Genomic DNA, 18258 nt, shown 5'->3' on the forward strand with positions numbered 1-18258 from the left:
ATACATATTGTAAAATAAATACCACATTATATGATTACATTCTAACTGAGTGTCGGGCTGGTAAATACAATATAAAGATACACTTTTATAATCATAATCATCTTCTTTTATTTATATCCTGCTCCTACTGAGATGAATCTCAGGTTACATTTACATATTGAATTACAAAGTTAAAACTAATGATGGGATCAATTATGCCCCATACTGAGCTCTGCACTTCGGAATGACTTTGAGAAAACAGGAGGGTCAAAAAGAAAAAAAAAAAAAAAACCATCCACAGCGCACAGTGGTTTCAAGATCATGCTGAAAGATAAGCAGGGAAACTGTAATGGGAAATGATTTGTGTTTGTTACAGAAAGCAGGATTGTTAGATACAAAATTGGCAGCAGATTTTGTAGCCGCTTTGTTCTTACAATTCTTCTAGAACAGTTATAATGTTGCATTGCATCTAGGCTGCAGTTCACTCTTCCCTGGATGCCATGTCGTGTGGAGTTGATACTATTTCTTTCTCCTTTCCTAGCTGCACAACAAATGTGCTTCTCATCTGAGGCCTGAATGTGACTGTGGACCCTTGAAGGACCATATTTTACCACCCACCACAATCTGCCCCGTGGTACTGGTGAGTTTGCCCTTATCATCTGGACGTCACTTGTGGACACTGGGAATAACTGGAACACTATAGCAATAAGCAAATAATTTTTCATGTGTCAAGACAAAACCCACCTCATCACTCCTGAGCAGAAACCTCTCCTCATGGCATTCTCTTTGTCCTCATGTACAATCACAGTGGGATACAGTATGATAGAAATGCAGCTGATGTGAGTGTTGTCTTAGTCATGTTGACCTTACCAGAAATGATATGGACAGAACACTTCTACATCTTATATATTTTATAGACCTACCTTCCCAGAATAATGAAGTTATTCTTGTGGGTATTTTTGATAGGAATACACATTCTGTGTCTATACTTTTGAAGTTTCTCCCTTAGAGTCCGAGGCTATCTGAAGTGATAACACAGATCTTGTAACATGTTGTGCACTCTCACTAGCTGTTTTTTTTTTTAATTTAACAATAATGTTTACTACATGCAGACTAATTTCCTAATTAAATAAATACAGAAATGAAAAATGAAGGAGAGAAGTAGTTCTGAGAAGGCTCTTGATAAGGATAGACATAAGCGTTCCAAGACAATATTCATTTTCAGAATCCAAAATTATTTCTAAATGGAAGGCTATTTCACAAAACAAACTACTTTGTGTAACACACATCTCATTCTCAAGAACAACGTGGGAATTAAATGGCTGGAACTTTGGTTTTATATAACAAAATCTCAACAACTAAGAAATATTAAATGAATACTTTTGTAAAGGTCAACTGAGAAATTAATCAAATTACTCAATTTTCACCCACTTATGATTCATTTTGTGATTATCTGCAAAAAGCTGATGGTATTTTAAATACCTTTACTTACAAAGTTATTATAAACCCTTATTTTGTCAAATTACTAAAAGAAAATATCTTCATATTGCTGAAGATAGTGCTAACTAATTTTAATTTTTTCTCAATGTAATATTTGTTGAATGTATGTAATAAATAAAATTAATTATAAATACTGAATCATAAAATACTTTAGACTTTAAATTAATTTGTTGTTATCTTTATGCTTTTAGAGAGATGAAAGGATTATAGAATTTTTACATTATTTTTCTTTAAAAATATTACAGTGTTCCTGACTTAGATGAATCGTTGACATGAAGTTTTAATTTCCACAAAAAAAGGCAAATTCATTTTTCTGCCATCAAGATTCAGTTGGGATACCCTGCTCAGTAAGGACTTTTTTTTTTTTTTGCCAGGATATGTTACAGAATGTCAACCATGAGGCTTAGTCTTATTTTTCTATTACGCCTTTCTTTGGGAAATTGAAGACTTATTAACATGTGTCTCATGGATATTCCTGCCTTCCAACAATCTAGAAAAAAATTTTCATTGCTACATTTGAATACTTTTGATTCTGAAAACTTATTTTCTATCATCAAATATTTATATGGTGTCTACCATGCTTTGTATCTCAACATTTGAATCATTGAATCATTCAACTATGGTCTATTCTGAAATGTGTTCCTCTCTGAGGCAAAACTTTATCTACATTTAAATGACTTCCATTATGCCTCCCTCAGTCCGTTCTTATTCTTGGGGCTCTTCCTCTGTCATCTTTTCAGGGGTTATGATGACACCTTACCTGTTATTGGTGTATCACTTGGGTCTGGCTTCTTGTGGCGATGGTTTACACATTTACTATTCTTCCTAAAGGGATCTTATGTCTCTGGTTGATTTTATTTCCTGTACTAACCATAGACATGCAGAGCTGTAACCTAGAAGTTCCATCCTGTGTTCATTGCGGCACATTCAGCATATTATTATTAATTAATGTAGTAACACTAGTGCTTGTTTACTGAGTTCACATACTATAGCAGATGCTGTGTTAAAAGTATTAGTTCATTCAGCAAGCATTATTGAGTGTCAAAGAATATTTCGTGTAGTATCAAATAGTGAAAAGGAAAAACCACACCACTGCCTTCATAGATTTCACATTCCAGTTGGGTGATAAAATGGTCAAGGGTAATACACATAAGTAAATGATTTGCCCCCTGGCTGTACTAAAACACATGGTAACAGAAGGGTGGTTACCAAGAGTTGGGGAAGGAGAAGAGGGTTGTGCTGGCTAGTTATATGTCAGCTTGACACAAGCTAGAGTCATTGTAAAAGAGTGAGCCTCAACTGAAAATATTTCTCTGTAAGATCAAGCTGTATTCAGGCCTGTAGGGCATTTTCTTAATTAGTGATGGATGTGGGAGGGCCCAGGCCAAGGTGGGTGGTGCCTCCCCTGGCTGGGTTCTATAAGATTGCAGTCTGGGCAAGCTATGTGGAACAAGCCAAGCAACAGCATCTCCCCATGGCTTCTGCATCAGTCCTGACTCCGAGCTTTGGCCCCGTTTCAGTTCCTGCCCTGACTTCCTTTAATGTTGCATGATGACATGTGAGGAGAAACCAAACAAACCCATTTCTTCCAGCCATGCTGTTGGTCATGGTTTCATCATAGCAGTAGTTACCGTAACTGGGATAAAGAGCTGTTGTCCAAAAGGAGGAACAATTCCAATTGCATAGGAATTGTCAATTTAGAAGTACAATTTCAAGGGTGATAACTATAAATAATAATGCTATACAGGACATTGAAAAAGTGTAAAGAGACTACATTTCGATTGCCTTTACCATAAAAAATGCCCAGAAGAGTAGGTCATTTGATGATCTCTAGTATTGATATAATTCAAGAATAAAATCACAACAAAGTCATTATTTGCCTTTATTTGTGATTCATTAATCATGATGTTCTCTTTCCAACAGAGTAGGATGAAGGTCCTAACTGAAGTACACAGTGGAATATTTTGTAAGAACAAGTAATACAATGACAGAAGAATAAAATATTACTATCATGTTTAAAAACAGGCATTAAAATAGAGGGACCTTTTTCAATGTATTGACGGAGGCAAACTCTTTATTTTTTTAGAGAAAAGAGTCTGTTTTGGAATCTATTTGCTTCCTTGGGCTTTTGGTTTGTTTGTAAGAATTAACTCTGAGTAACTTTGGTCTGGACTTTTGGGATTAGTGCAAGAGTTCAGGACAATGAAATATTTTCCAATATATTTTATTAAATAATATTGGAATGTTATTTTTAATATTTTATATATACCCAAACAAAAAGATGTATAATAGTTTTAGTGTAAAGAACAAACTAAAAATTACATAGAAGAAATTCTGAATCTACATACAAGAAGGAGTTCACTGAAGAAAGGAATTTGAAGGAGACACCATATGACTTTCTAGGGACAGGGCTTAATAAAAGTCTAGCAAGAACATAATCTCTGAGGCAGGAGACACTGGACGTATTGAAAGGACAATGAAGGATATTAATAGCTGGACCAGAGTATGTAGAGGAAGAATTGTACAAATGAAGGACATTTCATACTGTGTAGGGTGGTCAGACTATTATAACTTACATTTTATTCTGAATTATATTAGAATTTGTCAGAAGATTTTGCCTAGATAAGGCGTGATATGATTTATAATTTTGAGTAAAAAAATTGTCTGCTATGATGGGACAAAGATACAGAATTTACATATTTGGAGAGAGGGAACTGGATCCTTGCTTGTAAGTGGGGATGTTGCAAGATCTGTAAGGAGTCTGAAGATTGGCTAGAAGTTAATTCTGAAGTCACCTAGTAAGATAAAAACTAAAGGGATCAAACAAACCCAGTATAGCTACCAAGGAGTGAGAGGCAACCATCTCTAGTTAACGTCCTGCATTTAGCACATGGCTAGGGAGCTTGAGTGAACGTGGTTCTCTAGTTAAGCCTTACCTCATATTTATTTCTAGGTACATTCCAATTCCAAGAGCAGAAAAGTCAATCCCCGCATAAATGATTCTGTCAACTTATTCCATATGAGGTGAATAGAGAGAATCAGGGAGCTTAAAATGTCTGCACAACAACAATTTCATAAAAAAAAAATAACCTTGGTTCATCAGGGAAATGAGAGAATGGTCCATTGGAGGCTACTGTGGACCAGGTGAGTCGTAGAGTTGGGGTTAATGGCATTAAGGTAACAATAACGAAGGAGCGAGAAAGAGCAATTACCAAAGAGTAGAGTTATTATTGGTAATAAGAAGTACAAACTTATTTGAAAATCACAGTGAGCTCATAAACTCAAGACAGTAATTGTTCCAAGTTCATATGCAAGTAAATAGGGCAATGAAGGATAAAACAATAAATCCACAGGAGTCTGTTTAAGAAGTGTTCGGGAAATTTATTAAGGTAAATTGAGGAAATACACTCACAAATACAGAACAGAGCAGACAACTGAAGTCATCCCCTGATCTGACTAGGAGCAAATCCACCTCACAGGCAGGAGTATTGAGAAGGGGCATGCGACCTTTCCCCCTCTCCTTTTAAGAGGTCACTTACAATGGCAGAGAGCACCGCCTCCTTTGGGCCCTATAGCCCAAGGCCATGGGCAGAGCAAACACCACTACAGAAGGAGATAAAAGGATGACATAGGAGCAAAAGCCAAGTATTACCACTCCAGAACTGCATGGAATCAATTTCTCTACCTTCTTCTAGATTCCAGGCCAAGCCTCCTGTGCGTCTTATCTGAGACAACATACACAAATCTTATCTTGTATTCCTCACCATGAATTGCAAGTTAATCACTGAGTCTGCTATTGTAACATTCATAATCTTGTCTTTTTATGTCCCATGCATCCATGGCAATTTTTCTTTTGGGACTGACTAACCCCGTGGCATCCTTACAGAACGGATTCCTTTCCATACATCTCTAAGCTGCTTTCTGGGTCTACAGTCTAAAATGCAAACATGAAATATATCTTTCATGCAAAAATTAATTGCATAAATTTTCTTATTTGAATTCCAAGCTCTCTTCTATAGTAAACAAAGTTCTTACCTGGATCAACCCACCCAGTCTCTTGCGAACCGCATTAGACACTGGAAATCAAGGATAATTGAACTACTTGTAATTCTCAAAGTACACCTGTTCTTTCAAGCTTCTGCAGTCTTGTATATGTTAATAAATCAGGTGAAATTACTTCATCTTAGGATTCCTCCTGCCTTGCTAAGCAAGAATTAAAGGTCATTTTTGTATAATGGAGTAAATACATTGAATATTACACCCATTAACTATTTAAAGGCTCATCTTTTAAACAAAATAATGTTCTGCTTAGAGAATTTGTTAAACTGTTCAAACAAGTGGCCACTGAACCTTTTCTAACCTGTGGCCCCTCATGACTATACCAGGAATGAATGTACACTGTTACCTGCTATAAAATTTTAATATTTCTTTAAAGAAAAGCAGTAGACCTCACACAAAATAAAAATTAACTAGGTGTTTTTGTTATTGTTGCTTTCCTTTAGTGGAAGTTTCATCCCTTGTAACGTGCATAGCTCAGTTTTTTTGAGATAGTATTCACCATGAATACCAGGGATGTTGAGCTTAGTTATTACGAAATGACTATTCATGTCATCTTTATCACACCATACAAAGCATAAAAGAAGAACTTAAGATACCTAGTTGTATGCTATTATTCCTTAGCTATTTTGATGAAAACAGCTATATTGAAATAAGATACACAGGCCATAACATTTGCCCTCTTAAGGAGCACATTCAGTAATGCTCAGTGGACTCAGAGTTATGCAGCTGAGTCCATTACCTCATCTCACGACAATGTACATATCTGTTTTGGGCATGTCTTCTTTTCTTTTTGGTATACACCTATAAATGCAAGAGTTGAGTTACAGTAGAGATGCTGTTTAGTGTTAGTATTTATCATCAGAAATGCCATTCCACAGCCTTACAACAGTTCAAACGTCAGTGTTTTCCACTGCAGCTGTTCTGGTATCTGAACAGTTTCCTATCATAATTACTCCCCCTTGTTTCAGCTCCCTACTGCAGAAAAGACACGTTACAAGAGAAAGAAGGATGTGTTTTCCTTGTCAAGAAGTTACATTTATTTAATATAAATAGTTGTTTCATGATTAGCTTTGTTTTGTAAAATGAGAAGTTTGCTATCTATGTGATGTTATATAAATTTAAGCATCATTTTATTAAGATATTATTTTACTGATGTGGGCCTGTGATATGCTCAGCCAAAAGACATCTACAGCTGACGAAGTAAGGGAAGTTGAAGAAGATTCTAGCAGACAGCAGAATTTTGGAATTAACCTTATGTTGAATTAGTTCATATGATGGTTAGGAAATCTGCAGCCATGGATCTGGTATAGAGAGTGTTTACTATGTATTTGAAAGTTAAGGAACTCTGAGAATAGTTTATTGGATGCTGCTCCTAACAAAACTCTGAGGCCTTGTAACAACGATCACTCTAAGTCAGTGATGGATGAAGGAGATGGTAGAGCTATTAGGTTTTGTGGGACTCCATATTAGTGCTAGAAGAGTATTTTTAGCTGGAAGCCAATAGCTTCTCTATTGGAACTATAGAACTAGTAGTGGCTGAGAATGTGGACAACCTTTTTTTTTTTTTTTTTTTTTTAGTATTACAAGCAGAGTGACTAAAGAAGAAGATGTAACCAGTTCATAGTTCACAGATCACCCAGAGAAACTTTTGTAAAAGGAGAGACATGGAAGACTTAGGGTAAAAAATAGCATTTGGACAGTGGTGTCAGGATCTTTAATGAGAAGGTGGCATTTAAGTGTGAACCCTGAATATAAGAGTATGACTTTTCCTTCAAAATGTCCCAGAATGACTGATTATATTGAGATACATACTGATTATGCATACATGCACGTGAAATATTGTGTAAATAATACAAAAATCATTAATAAGCAAACAATCCAATTCAAAAGGCCAAGAGACCCAAACAAGCACTTGAAATAAATATGTATATGCTTTGTCTATAAACATTTGTAAGTGGACCTTCTCTCATCACTCATCGGGAAATGCATGATACAAACTACAGAATTATAACACATAGCCACCTGAAATGTAAGATAAGTTAGAAGCCTAAATTTCATCTAAGCATGTGACTGCTCCTCCGCTGCAGGTGGAAGAGTGAGTGGACCTACCACTCCAGACCACACACAGTGAGTAACCTGCGTCTGAGCCCTGACAGGCACGACTTTATTATGCCACATTAGTTAATAACATTTTTCCCAATTTCCCTTTGGAAAATAGAAAGATGTGATAGTTCATGAAAACTGACTTAAAATATACCTAGCATTTCGAAAATGATTACTTTATATCATCTGTTACAATAAGGATTACACTAGAATTTAAAAATTAAATTTTAAACTTGTATTGTAAAATAACAAAATATTCATAAAATCTAAAAAGTCATAAATTTTAGATCTTTAATTCTGTAAAATAAAAGAACCATATAATAAATAACCTCTTTGGTACTTAGATCTTGTTCTTATGTTTCTGTAACTAAATTAGATATGTCAAGTGACATGCTACTTTAATATTTAAAGATATAATTAAATGTATTTCCATGTATTGTGAATTATTATGAGGATTGGCTACATAATGTTTCTAACTAAGCACATCTAAAGTATGCACTGTTTGTGGCTACCTCCTTTCCTATTCCTTATTTAGTTATAAGTAACCCTCTAGTGGATGTCTTCAGAAAGAACACTCTCCTGACTTCTAACCACCAGTACAAAGTATCACTGTCACATCCTGCTTTGTCCTATAAGTGATTATAATTTACAGAGATTTAATTCTTTCTGTACTACAAACACATCTGCAACACAAGGCATAATAGCTGGAATATTTGAAATAGACACCTTGTATTGACAGAAATAACACACTTGAAATTCTAAATTAGTTTCAACGATCATGTCATCTCCATGTAAACTACATTTCACTGGTAGGCATAATCAAAGCAATATCCATCAACAAGAAGTGATGGCATATTAAAGAATATATATCTGGGCAGTGGTGGCGCACGCCTTTAATCCCAGCACTCGGGAGGCAGAGCCAGGCGAATCTCTGTGGGTTTGAGGCCAGCCTGGTCTACAGAGCAAGATCCGGGACAGGCACCAAAACTACACGGAAAAACCCTGTCTCAAAAAACAAAAACAAACAAAAAACAAAAAAAGAAAAGAAAAAAAGAATTGCTATTTCAAGCATTTTGTCTAATTTTAGACAATTGAGACATTCTTTCTGGTGTAAATTCTCACATTATAGTATCTTATTAAATTTTAGTCGTGAAGTCTATACTAATGCCAACAAGATAAACAGTGAAACTTCTTAGATCACAGAAAGGGAAACACAATTATTTGGGGAATTTGGGGTCTATGAATATTCTTCATCTCTGAGTCAAATGGTCTCGATTCCACTTCTCTTTCTTCTTCAGTGTTAACTCTGTAATGTGGCCAATTATGGTGTTACTGCAGCAGCTCTCTACGTAGTCCTACGTATAACACCCTCAGAGAACCATATGCCATATTAACTTCTCCTCTTCCGATCTCTCTCACTCTTCCACAGTTTTAAGAATTCTAAATTATACATTGTAAATATGGTGATTACATCTTAAATAGCAGAGGGTATGTGAAGTCTTCCTTAGAGCATGTGTTAAACGAAGTCACTACTCCACAGAATGTCAGAAGGTCTGTTAGGGAGTGAATACGATATTCGAGTCTTCTTCACAGCTCGGTTATTATGGGATCTTTTTGCGTCTACCTATCACTTACCTCACACAAGTGAGAATTAATAATGACAAGCCCAACACTGAGCATCAGCCGGTGATAGGAGATATACATCTGAATTCCCTTCAGTTCTGAAAGTTGTGAACGGTCTGTAACTTTCTTCCCTCTGCGAGCTCTTGAACTTCCCTAGCTGTAGTGTGTGGTGGGGAGGTGTGAAGACTTGAATGAGGTCGGGGCTTGCTGCTCTGGGTGTCACGGTTTAGCTTTCTACTGTTTAGTCTGCTTCACTCTTCCTTTCCACTTACCTCTTTTACCTTAAGCGATAGCCACTGAACTCATGTATCGCTTTGAAATATTTTGCATAACCTACCTACAATTTGTACTCATGTAGTTTTCTTCTTCACCTTTTTTTTTGTCAAAAGAATGGGGATAAAGTACAATGTCAGTACTCAATAAATGTTTCATCAGTGTCATTACTTAATATTCATTTAATTAATATTCATTATAGGTCAATTCATAATTGTCATCACGGTAATGATAGGCAAAAGGAATCTCATTTTTTTCTATATTTTGAAACTCTAAAAGATTCGGTTTCATATTATTATTCATAAAGGAAAGTTGCTTTGTATTTATTTAATTTTTAGATGGGTGATGTTAAATTATAGCATTTAAATCCCAGTGAGCAATACAGAGCACTAGAGTATTATGGTGTATATAAAATAGGTCTACATTTGTTTTTAGCTTGGTATATTCCTCATATACAATACTAAAGTATGTATCATAGGAAAGGGGGTAACACAAAATGCCATTGTGTAATTATTACATCATCTATGCTGTGAGATCGACCATAATTCATTACATTGTCCTGGTTAGAGTAACCTTGCTATGTTCTGAGGAAACCATCTGTAGGCTGATGTGAGATAATACACACACACACACACGTACGGATGTCATTTTTTAAGAAAAAGGTCATTATTTATGTTGAGTTATATTTGTTTCTACCTAAAATCATAGAGTTCTACTTTTGTGTTTATTTTTAATAGGACTATGACAATATTTCTATAAGTTTCTTTGATGGTTTCTACTTAAAATATAGTAGTAGATACTGCAAGTTATAACTCTTTTTAAGGAAACAAACTGTGCCATGGAAAGTTTATCGCAGCTCATAGAAAAGCCAAAACACAGTGCCAGTAAAACATAATTTGGAAGTTTGATGAAGATAAAATCTAATGGAAATCAAAAATCTGTACCCATACATAAACATATCAAAGGGATTTCATAACAAGATGAAAAACGTAAAATAAATTCAAATGAAACAAAAAAACTCATGTGTGTTTGTGGTTCAAAAATAAGGATGATTTAGGCTGTTCTACAAGTAATTGCCAACAATGTTTAAGGTAGGTCACAGAAGAATACAATATGCAGTAGAAGCATGAGTAAATTCATACCAAAATTGACTGAGAACTAGAGATTTCTGTCACAAAATGTTAACAATTTGACAGTGGTTGTTTGTATTTTCCTAACCTTTGGTTTTAGTAACTTTAGAAAAGAACGAAAGATCCAAGTTTGGTAGTATTTATCTAGAGAAACACTTTTGAGTTTTGCTTTTATGCCATCCTGAGATCACAATATGACAGGGCTAGGCTTTGCCTTGCATCTCATCAATACCACAACTGCCAGTGCAACGTGGAAGTCTTGTTCCTGCATTTTTGTTGTGCATTTTTATAACAATCATTAATCTAGATGTTGAATGACGGCTTATGGCTAAAGTTCATTTTAGTATTGCCAAAACTAGTAATAATTCTGCAGCTACAGAACAAGGAAGTAGCATATTGCATAGATTTTATAGAGAGTGCATGCCTGAAGATTCACTGCATACAATGAAAGAAATGGCAATTGCAATCTTTATTGATAAAGGACATTAATGCAGGATTCTACTCCAAATTAACACAGTTGAAACATAGGACTAGAGGCTGAAGGATAAAGATGGAAAGGAGGAGAGAAAAAATAAGCCAAAGTGTACCAGCATCAGAGTAATACACAGTTAACATGGAGGACAACTGATCCTCCCCAATGCATAGGAGTACTGAGATTGCACTGGATTCCAGGAGAATATTATTCAAGGGGAAGACATCATGCTATTCCTAAAAATAAGAAATAAAACTGAAGGGTTTGCTTATTTTTAAGTACACTGAGAACAAAAAATCCAACTAAAAAAAGGAATCCGTGTCTTCAATTTGACTGATCTCCTTTGGGCAATTCCTATACAATTCTTTTTTGCTTCATGAAATTATTCCAAAGTTACCTGGAAAGGAAAATGTACTCAAGCACATAAAATTGAAAAGAATAAAGAGCAAGACCTATTCTAAGAGTCCTAGCAATATTTTTATCTTGTTAAAGTTGCCTTGATGAAATAATGTGGACATGGGCCTAGATATTAAGAACCAGTGGAAAGTATCAAGACACATAGAACCATGTGTAATAATGAATAATGAAATATATTATGTAACCTCATGTCACATTTACTAGAGTATCAGCCATGTTGAGAGATTATTGTGTAACTACATGGAACACTCAAAAGAAAATTAAATTCCATGTCATGTCTAACCTCAAATAATCCAAATGAATTAAATATTTAATTTCTTAATCAAACCACTATTAGAGCTCCCTTTTTTTTCTAAAAGAAAAAGAAAAAAAGCGTGTTAAAATGTAGGCTAAATCATAAAATTAAATAGTTTTAAATGTTAAATATTAAAATTTTCAAGTCAGGGTAAAAACTTGCTGTTGTACACTATATCTAAAAGGAATCCCTCATAAAATTCATGTAATGGCTAAAATCGCCCACTGTCATCAAATGTGTGCCAAAGTGACTGTTCTAGTAAGACATTGACAAGGCGAACATGCTACAAACTATGGCATGAAGATGCCCTGATAATTTCACTTCTCTATTATTTTTCTGCTTGTCCTCTTCCTGGGGCGATTTGGTGGGCAGGACAGACATCCTGATCTAATAACATCAGGAATTAATACTTTGTATTACTGTCACCTCTTAAGCTTAACATGGTGAATGCAGCCTAAACAAGACTGTCTGAAAGCCATTAGGCATATAAGGATAGATTCCACCGAGCAAACATAATCTCTGGATTTAATGTTTCTTTCTGAGAGAGGAGAGATCACAAAGGATTCATGTCCATGCCTTCTTCCACATTCAGTGTTGATTATATGTTTCTTTTTTCTTTTTTGCTTGAAACTTAAGGACAGATATATGTATATGTAAGTTGTTTCATACACTCTTTTTCATATAGTCCAGGGATCTCCAGCTCTCTCCTATTTTCGTTGCCTAGGTCAACCTGTGTTGCTGTTTACCCAGGAAGTGTGGTAATTCTGTTGGGGACCTCTAGACCCCCTCCTTGCATCAAATCCAGATGATAAAACCTGTCACTTGAAGGTCTCCCTTCTTTTCCTCACCCTTTTCCTGGTTAGTTGGTTTTTGTTTGTTTAGTTTGTTTTGTCCAATGGACAAGAACTAGGTTTATTTGGAAAGAGGAAGCCTCAAATGAGCTGTCTCCACCACTTTGGCCAGTGGGAAAGCCTGTGGAGTATTTTCCAAATTAGGCTGGTCCTTAGTTGTATAAGAAAGCAGGCTGAGCAAGTCATGAGAAGCCAGGCAACATGCAGAGCTCTTCTGAGGCCTTTGCTTCAGTCCATACACCCAAGTTTAGGACTGGAGTTACTGCTCTGCCTTCCTTCAGCTATGGAATGTGCCACGAGAGCTGTAAGCTGAAATGAACCTTTTCATGCCCTAGTTGCTTTTGGTCATGGTGTTTTATCAAAGCAAGAGAAACCTTAAAACACCTTCTCAAGAGATGTAGCATTTCTAGCTTCATTTACCTGAGCTACACCAATCCTAAAGAAATGCTCCTTAGAAACCTTCTCTGGTCTTCTATAGTAAGTTTGCTCTATACTATCCACAAGTGTTTCTCAAATTATTTCCTTCAATTATTTTTCTTCCATACCCATGAATTTTACTGTGTCTATGTGCTTCCCCTTTTCATTCTAGTATTCTCTACCTTCTCTCTTTCTGTAACTAATTATTTTTCTGAATTTATTACACCTATCATAATCTTTCCTATGTTTACACTGTAATTTAAATAGAAAAAAACAAAACCTCTGACCATTCACCTTTCTTATTGGTACCATTGTGTGCTCGAGAGTCCAACCTCATAGAACAGCCATCGTGTCTTGTGGGCAGAGGCATTTCCTGTGTTTGCACATGAATCTGTCTCTTGGCAGTTGCTTCAAGCATACTCAGATGTGTAGATCCATTCTCAAAGGTTTGTCTTTCTTCCTTCTCAGTCCACCTTATTCTTCCTTCTGACTATGAAATCTTTCTGACTCTTATTAAAGTAATTTGAATGTTTCAGGTAGGGTGGCACAGCAGTTGACCACGAAAGAGGGATTTGGCTGTATGTGATTATGAAGGCATGTGAGCTCTTTGGAGGGAAACAAGAAAGTCTTTTGAGAAAAGCAGAGAAGTAGAAACATAGACCAGTTATCGAGAACGTGCTCAGAGGGACAGTTAGCCTTGGTCAGAATTTCACTGGGGAATTAGGGACAAAGAGTCATACCACAGAATTACTCTGAACTACCTGAAGTTCAGGGTTAGGCCTTTCTAACTACTGCGATAGATCATGGATGTCAGTGACCCATTTCATTGATCTCTGAAACCAGGGACATTCCTGGGAGAATCTGTTCCCGTGAACAAAGAATGATTCTCCAGAAAACAGGGCTGGGAGCTCTTAGTAGGGTCTGTGTTCAGTGTAGTGCTTCCTGGAGGGAGCCATAGATGAGCACTGGGCTCCCAAGGGACTTTACTAGAAATCCTTTCTAACTCCAGAGCTGTTTGACATGTCAGAAACACTCTTCTTCCATGTTCCATATGGTTCGTCTACCATATTCCTTTAATTTTAATTTTTCTTCTCCAAGAGTGCTTATGAAAAAATATTGTTGCATATGCATTTCATTATTAAAATACTAAAAACATTTTTATGTTAGAAAAGAACATGCCTCTTGTTATAGAGTTGTCCAACTGTTCATTTCATTATTTAGTTTCCAACAAGATGCATTTAATGTCTGGGTGTAGTTTATGCTAGGATATAAGCAAAACATAGATTCCTACCATATACATATGCATACACACACTCACACACATGTACACACAAATATAATGCCATAGAATAAATATTCTTAAAAACTAAAAGGATTATTTACAAACTGATTGGAGTTTACTCCCAAAAAGCATATGGAAAACAGCAATTTACCCTACTGCTGACCCCAAATTTCCATTCAAAATCAGTATATGTCTGTCTTTTTATAATGAATGTCAAATTCTAATAACAGAACTAAGTTTTATAAAATCTATTTGTAAATCCAATTTTTAAAATATAAAAGCTTAAACAATGAATATATATTAATTTGTTGCACATAGATCTTTAAAATGCTGTTCTGATTTATGACATTGTTCTTTTTTAAATCCTAAATATTCATTTAAGGATAATTTATTTATTTGATACAATTTTATTGAAATGGTCCATAACCCTTGTATTGGTGAAACATGAATAAATAGATTGTAGGTAGATTATTTTCATATGAATTCACACTCTGTTGTGGGAAGCATCACATGTCCTTCAGATTCCTTATGCATTTACTATTTTTACCGTGTTTTATATAATCTGAATGTGTGGTATGATATAATATGCATCGTTTAAAAAGGAATATATTCTTAGGTGGATACATATGTTCAGCTTAAAGAAAATATGGTATTGAAATAGCTTAAGCTAGGTTAAGTGGTTTGGGGTGTTTTATTAAAAGACAAAAATAGTTTGTACTTTTCTAAGTTCAGGAATTTTCAATCATTATTTCACAAGCTTTATAAGTACAAATATCTATTTTAATATCCATATTTGTAAATGAGTATAGGGGATATAAATAGTTGTCTAGATATTTTAAAATTAAAATGATTTTGTGCACAAATACATTCAAGTTCATGATAACATCTTTATGGAGTTTTCAGAAGACAGTGGTGTATTTAGAGGCTTACCCAAGCATTAAAGATATTTTAGGCACTGTCTAATAAATGCTTTTCACAAACATTTGTTTAGTCAGATTTCATAGTACAGTGCTTGTAGCTCCTACTACATGCCAAAGTTCCTACTCATGCTAAATGGGTTTGAACATAAACTGTGCATGCAGATCTCAAGTGGTAGTCTCTTAATAGATGCCAGCCACTCTTTATTGCTACCCTCTTTTATTTCAGTAACATTTTAATTAATTCACACTGATTGAATAAATGTACATTGAGACTTATTTCCTAATGAGGGCGCATTTAGAGGAAAGGTTCCGCATCATCCTGATATCCTGTGGGTAATTATATTCTAATTATATGGTCAGGGGAAAAGAGGCTATAACTCAGTACTGATATTGTTCGCTGGGCCCAATTAATTACAAGCACATAATGAAAGTTCATGATAAGGTTGACTGGCAGTCAGTGTAAATTTTTGACTCAATTCAATTGTACCTAAAGTGAACACAGAGCTGGACTTTAATCTGGTTAGAAAATGCTCTGGCATGAGATCAGTGGGTATTCAGATGGACAAAAGATCAGAACGAATTCTGTCATACTCTGCCTTAAAGGTTTTTTTCAAAGGATGATGAAAAGGAAAACTAAGCTCTGATTGTAAATATTATTATCAGTATTCTTTCATTATCTATTCTGATCCTGAAAAGCAGTAAGAGAATTCTAGAACTAGCGGTATTTTATGAAGAAGAAGAAGAGCAGGTACAACAGACAGTGTATTAGATGTCTTATGGGTAGCAGATGATAGGTATTAATATGTTATGTCAGCTTTTGGAAGGTGGATTCTCTCCTCTCTCCTACTGCTTGGGTGTCATTCACTTTCTCTTCCATTAGACTCAACTGATACATATGCAGATGTTTCCATCAGACATTAATGTGTTGCTCTTGGATGCTTCTTAGTAGCAGAAATAGTGAAGTAATCATAGTAAAAACCATCTCTCTGTATGTGGATGTAGTGTGTGCAGGTGCATATGTATTCTTGTGAAACATTTTAAATGAAAATTTTATCAGAATATTTAAAAGTACATATTGAGAACATAGAACAATGAACGACAATGAGATCAAAATAAAGTGAAACTCAATTAAGAGTAAAATATGTAGAAATTCTTTACCATTTTTTTAAAATTGAGGTCATAATATATCATTTATGCTTTGCCTTTCCTCCTTTCAAACCCTTTTAAGTACTCCTCCTGCTCTGCTTCCAATGAATGGTCTATCTTGTTAGTGTATGCATACATGTACATGTATATGGAAATGTGTCCCTAAATACAACCTGCTCAGTTCATATAATGTTACTTGTTTATTTGTTTTCAGGGAGAAATATTTTTACGGCAAGGTCTTCACTTTCCTAGTGATTGCCAAGTATGCTAGGCTGCTTGGTCACTTAGTCCTAGGCATCTGCCTGTCTCCACCCTCCTGGGGCTGAGGTTAAAATCACACTTCACCATGCCAGCTATTTTCTGTGGATTCTGGGGTTCGAGTTTAGGTTCATAAATTTGCATGTCAAATATTTTTCCAACTGATGTCCACAGCACAAGTAAAATAATTATGCCATTAAATTTCTGAAATACAAGCTTATATACAAACTGTCTTTGGTAGAGAGTGATTAGGCAAGAGACTGCCTTCTCCAATGGCATCTCACACGTTATACCAACCATTCTGCCCTATGCCCAGCCGTCAAAGCCAGCAAGCAACAAACTCAGAGGCATTTTTGGAGGTTCTTTGTCTTACCATGCTTGGTCAGAGCATTGTCTTAACCTTGCAATCATTTTTGTGCGTGTATTCTGTTTTCCAGGCCAATGTTTCTATGGGATTTCTGTGTGTGCAAACACATGAGGTTCTGCAGCTGTATGTGTTTCTTGTGCGTTTTCTTTGGCTCTTTTTCTTTTGTTTCTTTGTTTTGTCCTGTTCTGGTTTGTTTTCTGTTTTATTTTTGTTATTGTGTTTTAGATGCCTGTTTGTTTTCTAACAAGAGAGAGAAAGAAGGAGTGTGAACAGGGGTGGGAGTGGCCTGGGGAGGAACTGAGAGGAGTGGAAGAAGGGAACCATAACCAGAATAGTGTATGAAGAAAAAAAAAACCACTTTCAACAGAAGAGAACAGACTCTACTGTATATGGATTCTAAAGGTTTTATTTTTCATATTTACATTTTAATTGGATATAAGAAGTATTTATAGGAAATAAAAAATAATTTACAGTCCTTTGGACTCACACAATGCATTCAACTGGACTTTACTAAAAGATACCAGTATCGATAGAACCACTTAAAAACTGTGTTGTGCGTGTGTGTCTGAGTCTACACATGTGGGAACCCACAAAATTATGAAGCTTAGATTGTGAAACCAGAATATGAAAAAAAAGTTCATGAGAAACTAAAATGTATTTTTTACCCTGGTTATATCCCCAATATGTTTTATTCTGATGTGTGAGTAAAACATAACTTTACCCCTCAAGCTTAGACTATGTGGCCCATTATGAGCAAATTTTTTTCTTTATTCTGATTTCCTCTTTCTTTTATATTCTTATTTTTTTCCTTTTACTGAAAATACTCTTATCACTGATTTTTTTTAATGTCAGTGACATACGCTTGCATGTAAAAGAAAGCACACAATTTAAAATAGTTATATTTGTGTACTTTCAGAACACCACTGCAGGAAAAGTGTGTTGAATTAATCCATATTGTCCTTTAAGCTATAGGACATCTTTTTAATTAGCTATTGGCATGGGAGGGCACAGCCCATTCTGGGTGTGACCATCCTGGCCTGGTGGTCCTGGGTTCTCTAAGAAAGCAGGCTAAGTAAGCCCACAAGCAGCATCCTCCCATCATAGCCTCTGCATCAGCTTTTACCTCAAGATTCTTACCGTTTGAATTTCTGTCTTAACGACTTTCA

General features: G+C 35.5%; 1 protein-coding gene across 5 annotated transcripts in view; it reads left to right on the plus strand.

The window, feature by feature from the left end:
• Dgkb (diacylglycerol kinase beta) overlaps nucleotides 1-18258 on the plus strand; it is a 717548-nt gene that overhangs the window by 232533 nt on the left and 466757 nt on the right. For all 5 annotated transcript variants that reach the window (XM_037210503.1, XM_037210502.1, XM_037210504.1 and 2 more), the window contains one exon: nucleotides 521-619. In XM_037210503.1, coding sequence (XP_037066398.1) covers nucleotides 521-619 — 99 coding nt within the window. The remainder of the gene's footprint in view (nucleotides 1-520; nucleotides 620-18258) is intronic.

The sequence above is a fragment of the Peromyscus leucopus genome, chromosome 14 (assembly GCF_004664715.2).
Source record: "Peromyscus leucopus breed LL Stock chromosome 14, UCI_PerLeu_2.1, whole genome shotgun sequence".
Classification (NCBI taxonomy): Eukaryota; Metazoa; Chordata; class Mammalia; order Rodentia; family Cricetidae; genus Peromyscus; species Peromyscus leucopus.